The sequence below is a fragment of the Hakea prostrata genome, chromosome 9 (genome assembly GCF_041222555.1).
Source record: "Hakea prostrata isolate BN-2017 chromosome 9, UWA_Hpros_2, whole genome shotgun sequence".
Taxonomy (NCBI): domain Eukaryota; kingdom Viridiplantae; phylum Streptophyta; class Magnoliopsida; order Proteales; family Proteaceae; genus Hakea; species Hakea prostrata.
Window position 1 is genome coordinate 58,806,774 of NC_142608.1, and position 9,928 is coordinate 58,816,701.

Sequence of the window (9,928 nt, forward strand, 5' to 3'; positions counted from 1 at the left end):
ACTTCAGTTTGTTTTTGCTACAACCAGGTTATCATTCTTTACCTAATTCGTTAAGATGATTCTAGTACGTGGTTGTTACAAAAATTGACGATCAATGGATAATGCTCCTAAGGAATGTTTTGGGAGCTGAAATTTTGTCTGTAAAAATGTATATAATGAAAGCTGTAGCCAGTCAAAAGAAATTATGGTGTAAATTGTGGCAAATATGTCTGTATGTGATTCACTTGTGTATGATGCCATTGCTTGACTTTTCTCAAGCTCAAACTGTATAGTTGATTTCATTGAAGAGGTTGATCAGAAGATCTTGAAGGTACACATTAGATCTGACTGAAGCACTACTTAGTGGTCTATGGGGAATTAAAATAGACTATTTGAGGTTTCCACAGTTGTTTTATTTTAGAAAATCGATGATTTCTTCTACTAATGGGGTGCTTCCGCTAATGGATCAAAGATCCTGTACTCAGTGAACACGATTGATGAACAAAGGAGGCTAATTATGAGACATTTTGTATGAAGATCCTTCCCTGACATCAGTATTAACAATGGTTGGTCTGAAAATTATAGGTGCAGGTATAAGATCAGGGTCAAACAAGGAGATTCATTCCGATTTAGAAATAGGGGACAAGAGAAAAACGTTTGGCCATTAGCCTGGTTCAATAACCAAATGTACAGTTTGATTTAATCTCAACTCTGCCGTGTGAAGGTATAGACAAAAATCCATTAAATTAGCATCAACATATTATTACTGCTTTGTGTGAAAATTCTCTGGATGTGGTTTATGTTAATAGTTGCAAATTAATGGGTCAGGAACCTAAGATCATGAGGTCTCACCCCGAGGTATTATATATGCAGGTAAGAATTGATACTGGTTATTAAAGCAATTACCAATTGAGAAGCATATTTCAAAATTCATTGAAGATACCAACAAAAGTTAGCATTGCTTTGGAATTGGTAAAAACCCCATACATGTTTATAAGCTAACTGGTGGTATCGATTATCACTAAAAGAGTGCTTAAACATCTTTCTTTTCACTTTCTATTGCTATTGCTATTATTATGATAATCCTAAACTGATAAAAACAAAGCATTTCTCCACATGTCGCTCAACTTATAATGCAGATTGGAAGAACATCTCCGCTAGTTCCTGCAATACAAGAAAAGAAACTATATTTAGATTCTCAAAAACATGTGCCAAAGTTAGTTATAATCATGGGCGTCCCAAGAAAATATGGGCAAGGAATTCAAACAGAGAGAGCTAAGTAAATGAATCACATTTGCAATCCATCCTTTAGTAACCAATTCCATGCCTACACCATCACCTAGGTGTGTTGCTTTGTAACTGATGGACCATCAGATTAGATATACACCAAAACATAGTCAAGGGACTGCATATTCTCTCAGCCTCAGTTTTAATCAACATCCAAACCTTAAGAAATACAAGTAGCCTCAGCTTGCACCACTTGATTCTCCCTTACCCCATGGGGCATGACAAACCAACATTATTATCTTGTTCATGTTTGAACAAAATCCATCTTTACACAGTCTAATGATAGCCAGAGGATTAATGTGGCCAATCTAATCTAATGAATACCATCAAAAGAAAATGGAATATGCAGATTTACTGAAATGGTACTGAACTGTACAAGACAATGGGACCTTGTATATACAAATGCTTCCTAAACTGGATGCCTGGTACTCTATATATGTTAACAGAACCCAAAAAAGAAAAAAAAAAAAAACTATGGAAAGAGTCCAGTATGAAGTTCCCCTTATTACCTGCTTGCCAGAAGGAACCGTTGGCTCTCCCCATTCCATGGCTTTCTTCTCAAGATATTCGAAGTCAGCCTTGCCAGCCTGTTAGGAGTAGCATAACATTTCATTTGCAAAAGATGGAAAGCAACTTGAGATATATAGGGGCTACTCAGATTTTGAGATGCACAAACCTCTATTAGGGCTCCAACTTCAGTATCAAAGCTCTCATACCGCTTGCGGACAAGCTCAGACAAAGACCCATCCTTCAAAACCCATTAAATGTCAAAAATCAACAAGTCAAGTAAAAGAGAGAAAAAATATATATGAAAGAGATACCAGAAAGAGCACGTGAGAGAGGGATTCCTAACCTCAATTAGCTTGGCAACATTTCGAAGTCCACGTGCCAGGGTATCCATTCCAGATATATGAGCAATAAATAAGTCTTCAACATCTGTACTCTCCCTCCGTCTGTAATCCACATTGTGAAGTCAGCAAGGTCCAATCTAATCTGGTACCAGCAAAATGATGGCAAAACTTGGGGAAAAGATGGGAAAGGAACAAAAAGGGAAATAAAGATCGAGAGAAGCAAGGCTAACAATTTTGCATCAAAGTTAAATCCTCCTGGTGCAATCCCACCCTGGACAAAAATAAGAAAAAAGACAAAGAAGTCTAGTTAATGAAAAGTCACCTAGTGATATTCACATACACCAAATGGCAAACTCCATCAACTTACATTTCTAACCACACTAAGCATCACCAAGGTTGCCTCTCCTATATCTGTAAGGAACTGATCTGTATCCCAACCTGCAGAAGAAAATGGAAATTAATTGAAATAATAATATTCTTTTTACCATATTTCGGAAAAGCAGATTTTTTTTCCTGGTAAACTAACATAATACAATACCTATCTGGGGATCACCAGTGTTTGCATCAATATTTCCTAGTAACCCATTGATTCTTGCAGTTTCAAGCTCATGGTGGCAACTGCAAAGCAGAGAAATATTTAGGGTTAGTTAAAAACCAATCCATTTACGCTCAGACAACGTTCAAAACTCAAAATAGTATCTTAAATTATACAGGGAAAAGTTATTTTGAAACAGATTGTAACTTTTACTTTTGGTGATATGATTTTTTAAACTTGGATAGAGTCCCAAGAAAATTAAGAAGAAAACCAAAAAAATAAAAAGTAGGAAAACGACTTTCTCCATTTCTTATACCTTCTATCAAATGAAAGTTTAATTTGAGCTTTCATACATATGGATGGTAGGAAGGGCGGGCCTGGCGCAATGGTGGAGTCTCTCCATTGTGCGCTGGAGGTCGCGGGTTCGAATCAGCCTCTCTGCAAAGCAGGGGTAAGGCTGCCTAGAAAGTCCCTTCCCCAGACCCCACAGTGTGGGAGCTTCGGCACACTGGGTACGCCCTTTATACATATGGATGGTAGATGATATGATCATCTGTGGTCAATTACCAAATCTAATGCAATCCTGGGTCATGAAACATTTTCTTGGGATCACTTTAGCCCACAAGAATGATAAATATCTTAGCAATGGTTGAGTGGCAATATCCCCAAATAGATGCAAGTTCTGAATTTCCTTTTGGTAAGTAACAAAACAAAAGAATCAAAGATAAGTAAATTAATAAATAAGTGGCAATTGCTTAGAAAACCTCATAAATATCTTAGGTCATCTTGCTTTGATGTTTTTAGCAGCCACAGCATTAGGTCTCATTAGGGCCTTCATTCTGTATTAGTTTCATCTCCATCAGATGTTGGGTTTGTTAGATCTAAATCTATTTAGATTCTGCCCAAATTCTTAGCCAATCAGTCACTTCAGCCTTCCAAACCTCATAAATAGTTAACAGACCTGTGATTTGTGGTTAGCCAGAGCCTCCTCAACTGCTTCGCATTGCTATAGAGTTGAACTACACAGTGGAATTTTGAGTCAACTGGATGATTGGCTCAGCAAAGTTGGGAAATAGAATTTCTAAATATGGCAACAACGACCCAAGGAGTAACTGATGAATCTTTAAAGAACAATGGCTCCAAGATTATAAAACCAGGCTAGCCTCACAAGCTGTAGAATGTAGTGGTGGAAGGCGTTGGGAATGTCTAACACCAGAAAATCTTTGTATTTGTGACTTTTAGTTTGTCTAAAGTTTGTTTTTTATCAACAAAGAAAAGGTTGGGAAATAGAGAAAAACCCTTTATTGTACATACTGATCTCAACTTTGTACCTCCGATAGGAAGAGAGGAGCACCAACCAAAGAATGAGAACCTAAAGCAAGGTTAAAGAGGAAAGATTCCAACAACTGGTACAAAAAGGGACAGTCTTTGATTTTCCTAATGTAGGTCTATATTTAAGAGGTTGAAGCAAAGTTGGGACACTGGGTGGAAAAGTCATGATTAGAGAACTTGGCAAAACATTGAAGTTGAGGCTGATGATGCCATTCCAAAGACTGCTTAGGATGCACTTTGAAACTGGAAAGTTTAGCTCAAATTCCAACTCTTAAGGTAACTAACATTAGCTAATTTGATAAAATAACATAAAATTTTCCTATATTTGTGTAATTGCACCAATGCCTTTTTAACTCTTAACAGAACATCAGTTTTATTTGGATAAACTTTTGAAAAAAAAAATCTAATAAACAACTTTGACTTAGAATGAATAGTTGTCACACCGTCTAGGTGGATCCCATGCATTAGAGGAAGGGAAAAATCAAAATGACATCAATAATGTGTCAAAAGTTCACCTACTATGCTAGAGTAGAGAAGATGTTGGCACTTTGGGTTTTTGCCTCTAAATCTAGAATTCTTCTTAACAGGTAGGCCCAAAAGAAGAATTGAACTCATGGCTCTAATCTATGAGGTGTTACTTGTTAGTTCTTTCCAACAAAGCTATCCCTTGGGATTTCTAACCTAGATTTCATTAACAAGACATAGAAAACTTAGTACAAATTTATCAGCATATTAACTTGAGTACAACACAAGAAAACCAAAGACATACCTGTGACCAGAAAGGGTGGCATGGTTGCACTCAATGTTGAGCTTAAATTCTCCTACAACAAAAGTAACTACATCAGCTCCAGTGAAGCATTGAACATGCATTCCCCCCCCCCCCCTTTATGCCTCCATACATTGTATAGAATGATATTCATAAAATTCAACAAAACTAGCCATAAGGGTGAGTTTTTTTGAAAGTCAATTGAAATCTTGGTGATCTTTTTCCCAGGGTCTCTTTGGTTATAATCCTGCATCTATGAGATTAGTTACTGAACTTAGTGACATGGTTTTCGGCTGGCAAAAACATGACTTTCGGCTGGCCAAAACATGGTTTAACAACTCTTTTATCACTAATAGTCTACATCAAAACCAATAAGTCCCTCCAAAAACTTCATTTGACTTCCTTTAACCCAAATCCAAGTTTATCTTCCTCATCACAGACATACACTAGGTTTGAGAGCAAATTTATTTGGAAATAAAAAGTAGAAGAACATGGTTATAAATAACATAAACTGCTTCACGTGGACATTAACTTTCCAGCTTCAATATGTTTGTTTTGACGGCCTAAAATTACAAGAAGATGGAAATAAAAGTTGAAGTGCAGTTCATCAAGAGCCTAGAAGAAATTTTAGATGCAAAATATAGTTCAACAACAAGAAGATGACTACAACCTGGTAGAGTAGGTTTGGGGCTCACCTATGAGGCCATATTTTCGCAGAAAATTAGCTGCAGTAGCAGCATCCCAGTCATACCTGAGATAACACCATCAGCTTTGAATGCTAGGACATTATCCCAAATAAAAGAATAAATAAGTAAAAACAAAAAAACATCTTGATGAGAAAGGAGAAACCATACTGGTGTTTAGTAGGTTCTTGAGGTTTGGGTTCAATCAGTAGAGTTCCTGAAAAGGAAATATTTCATTTAAACATCAATAGATGCAAGGAGGAAAAACTGCATATAAGAATTGAGTAAATAAACTAAAATCACCAAGACATTTGGGAAAAAGCAAACCATAAAATACATATCAAACACATGATTGGCTGACTGTCTCTACACCTTTTTTTAATCTAGTTTCCTTTATGAATTATATAGTTACTCTATATATCTGCGGTAACAAGTAAAATTTGTCTTAGAAAAAATGGTACCATTGAAGCCGATCTTCTTCTTATATGCGACGGCAGCTTCAAGAAACCTTGCCTGTGAAGGGGGAAAAAGAAAACGAAAACTCACATTCAATAGGTGGAATGGAAAACTTAGACATTGTCTCACAGAAAAACGTATCCTATGAGTAAGACAAAAGGAGAAATAATTGAGCAGACATTGCATTCTGAGGCACCACAAAGAAGATCTACTGTAATATGTTGCCTGACAAAATTATATTTATTGTGGCAGTTAGTTCTCTATGAAATAAGCAAACATACCAAGTGATTAATTTCTCTTTCCATATCTGTGTTCAATAGAGTCTGATAACCCTCCCGACCACCCCAGAAAACATAATTTTCTCCTCCAAGATAATGTGTAACCTGTACAGAAGATTATGGGCATTTTAAAAGGAAAAATCAGGGACCATCAGAATAAAGCCCATATACTAAGCACTCACCTCCATGGTTTTCTTGACTTGAGCTGCAGCGTATGCGTAAACACCTACTTCAGAGCTGCAATCAAAAATATCCAAAATTAAATACTGTCTGCACTTAGAGACATATAAATATTGTGAAAAATGAAGTCGAGACCATCTACAACCTAGTGGCAGCTCCATGCATATAGCGTGGATGGACAAACAACTGAGATGTGCCCCACAAAAGGCGGATTTTGGATCCCTGTAAAGCCATGCACATATTAAATGAAAGAAGCATTAATAAAATTAGCCAATGAAACCTCATTCTAAATAAAATCATAAGAATTCAAAATTTTTATTAATAAAATATTTATAACGGCAGAGAAAGGTCGTGGTTGGTGCATCAGTCAAGTGCTAACTTGCTGAACGCTTGGTCAGGTTCGAGTCCTGCAAACAGCCACCCTGGAAACAGGGGTAAGACTGTACATCTGACCCTCCCCAGACCCTGGTAATTGCAGGTGACTTGAGCACTAGGTAGAACCCTTTTTTCAAAAAAAATGCCAGAGCCAGTTTATGCATTTCATCCGAATCCAATCCTCATCCTTCTAGAAGGCCATCTACATGGGGCTTTATCAGGTTACACCTTAGGAAGAAGTTCATAAACAAAAGGCCTTCCAGATTAACCACAACATGGAATGATTCTTCATTCAAAAAATAAATAATAATTTAGTCCAGGATCATTATTACAACAATGAATTAAAAATAATATGTAAGATGATTTATATGCACCAAATTAAAGCAAAAGATAATCTGCATTTTCAAGATCTTTGGCGTGGTAGAAGAGCCCATAGCATCCAAAAAGAGATATGCTCCTGATAACATGACTTGATGACGGAGGGACAAAGAAAAGCTTGGAGTTTCATTTTGACAACATATGATGGCAATACATATATCCATAAGACAAGGATATTGACTAAGCTATCATCAAACCCTTACCTGGAGCTCTTTTGCAACGGCTACCACTTCATCCAAATTTGCATTACTTTCCTGTACCAAATCGTGAACAAGACGAATTAGACTAATTTAGTATAACCAGTACTCTAGAGTAGACAAACTCAATGATACCGAAGGAAATAGGAGACTAAAAAAAATCATGTCTATACAAAATTTTCATTTTTTTCATATTTACTGCTAAGAATTGGCACATTTGAGCTTTCTCCAAAATTTAATCACAGAAATAGTGTGTGGCCATGCTCAATTGAAAAAAGAAGCATAGACCAGCCATAATTGAATAAAGACCTTTCCATAGAATTGTTAATGTTACGTCTGTGATTGACTCACCTCAATGGTTTTACCATCTGGTGCAATATCCCTATCATGGAAACACCAAAATTTAACTCCAAGCTTTTCTAGAAACTCAAAGTTGGCTCTCACTGTATCATCACAAAAAAGAAAAAAAAAAATTAATAATATCAGTATAGCCCTCAGTGATTATCACATAGACGGGTGGACAAAGATTTTCCATCTCACTTCTTCTTTTGGCCATTGCTAACGAATTGGTACCATCTTCCCATGGCCAATATTTTGTGGGAGCACCAAATGGATCACCTCCTGATCCACGGAATGTGTGCCAGAAGGCAACACTGAATCTCAGCCAATCCTATCATTATAAGATTATTATCCAATTTGAATTAAAAGGTTATACCAAAAAATTTGACAAAATAAAAGTTGAAATTCTTGCAAATCTGGATAATTGAGAAACTGAAACCGACCTTCATTCTCTTTCCCAGAATCACTTCTTCTGCATTATACCATTTATATGCCAGATGATTCTTGCTAGAAGGACCCTAACAAATAAAAGAAATATGTGCAAATTAAAAAGTCAAATTTCTAAAGAAAATAAACTCAATGTTCAAGCACGGGAAAGGGCAGTCAAATTGTTGAATGATTTCAAACAAATTTAACATACCCTGATCCTTGATTTATTCTTAACAAGGCGCATCAGCACCTCTTACCTCATACTTAATTTTGGGAATCCCAGGAAAGAACTCCCCTTTCCATTCATCAGAGGCACCGTCACTGCATTCACTTCCAAGATGAGCAGGGCAAGTTGGTGGAGCAGAAGAAAACTGTGAGCAACAAAGGTTGATGAATAAGATCCATTAAGGGCTAATAGAGAGCTCAAAAAAGAAAAGGCAACATTTAGCTGTTCATTTCTTACTGCTAAAAAGCAAAACACTTCCAAGCAAAGAAGCAGCAATATAATCTTCGTAGACTTCATTGTTTGTTATTCTTTTCTCACACACAAAGCAACCCTGGAAAAAATTATTCAACAGAAACCATCAGAACAGATTCTATCTTTATCCATGCATCCCCCACCCCAAAAACAGTAGAGTGTGTAGACATAGGTCTAAGAATGATAACACGCAGTCGCTCCACTCAGCACCTAAATAGACAATACCCCTTAAATCCTGACCAAACAAGTAAGCTAATGTTTCATTCAAACATGGTTGACAACAGAAATACAAACCCAGAGGAATATTTGATCAGAAATTCTAACAAATTCTATGGAGATCGGATCAAAGAAATTTCAGGGATAACTTCTTAGTCCAAGGCCTTCTCAAGGAAAGCAAGTAAGAGATGAAACTATCTTTAGGATAAATATCAACAGTATCAAGATATTAACAAAATCAAAATTTTCTCCCAATTTTATGTCCGTATCTGAACACAATGAACAATGAAAAATACCAGTTTCGCTTTTAATAGCGAATTTCCACCCTAGCAATATATTAAGAACACGAAACCCTTACTGCCAGAAGGGAAGCAACATGTAGACACTGATTTCACTCCCAGTCCTCACTCTACACTCCCTCCATTTACACTGCTCTGCACAAAAGGGCATTTTTCTAAGGCATAAAATGGAAGACCCATCTTAAAATTTAGCAGAAAATAAAAGAAAGGTCATCAACTAGAATCAACAAAGAACGATCAAATAGCCACAAACAAAAGAAACCCAAAATCAAAGTTTGATCATTCCAATGGATTCCAGAAAACAGATCAGAAATGGACGAACCTACGTGAGCAGAAGAATCGAAATACCTACGAACTTGGTGGAGTTTCGAAACAAATATATAGAAATCATAAACCAACCAAATGGATAGCTTCAGACTGATTCTGTTAGTAAGATTAGCATTTGCCGGTCGATCGTTGTAGTGTTAATCAAATCATACGTGGCACTGATTAAGAAGCGCCAAATGAACGGATAATATCACGAGGCATGCCTTCTGGCATATATTTCCAAAAAGGAAAATCTTAAAAATTGGATAACCATGGAATCACAATTTCACATTCTCAACAATTCCCACAAGTAACAATTACCAGTAATTTCTATCCAGGATTGTGACATGAGACAGTTGATTATCCAATTTCACAATTAAAATTCAATTAAGAATTGAATTCAATAAATCTACATGTTACAATTCTATAAAAGAATTACATGGGGTGAGAACGATAGAGGATGTGAACCTTGTTTACACTTTTTTTTTTTTTGTGTGTGAAAGACGATAGGGATTTATTTAAATTTAACATCTTTCAAGTTTACAACTTAAGTTATCAAACAAA

General features: G+C 36.3%; 1 protein-coding gene across 5 annotated transcripts; it reads right to left on the reverse strand.

Moving 5' to 3' along the window:
- Nucleotides 1–908: 908 nt before the first annotated feature.
- Nucleotides 909–9,581, reverse strand: LOC149005797 (xylose isomerase family protein). Of its 5 annotated transcripts, none has more exons than XM_089168097.1 (22): nucleotides 9,381–9,581; nucleotides 9,118–9,188; nucleotides 8,529–8,622; nucleotides 8,323–8,436; nucleotides 8,080–8,154; nucleotides 7,838–7,967; nucleotides 7,649–7,740; nucleotides 7,304–7,354; nucleotides 6,493–6,569; nucleotides 6,350–6,404; nucleotides 6,171–6,272; nucleotides 5,895–5,946; nucleotides 5,605–5,650; nucleotides 5,446–5,501; nucleotides 4,754–4,805; nucleotides 2,656–2,735; nucleotides 2,485–2,555; nucleotides 2,348–2,388; nucleotides 2,120–2,219; nucleotides 1,943–2,014; nucleotides 1,776–1,853; nucleotides 909–1,143 (listed from the first exon to the last, which is right to left on the reverse strand). In XM_089168097.1, the coding sequence occupies exons 3-22, from the start codon at nucleotides 8,586–8,588 to the stop codon at nucleotides 1,108–1,110; spliced, it is 1,440 nt and encodes a 479-aa protein (XP_089024223.1). In that variant the 5' UTR covers nucleotides 8,589–8,622; nucleotides 9,118–9,188; nucleotides 9,381–9,581; the 3' UTR covers nucleotides 909–1,107. The 5 variants fall into 5 exon arrangements, with proteins under 5 accessions (XP_089024223.1, XP_089024221.1, XP_089024224.1 ...); XM_089168095.1 differs by having other exon boundaries at nucleotides 9,118–9,193; XM_089168098.1 differs by having other exon boundaries at nucleotides 9,056–9,193.
- Nucleotides 9,582–9,928: the final 347 nt, after the last annotated feature.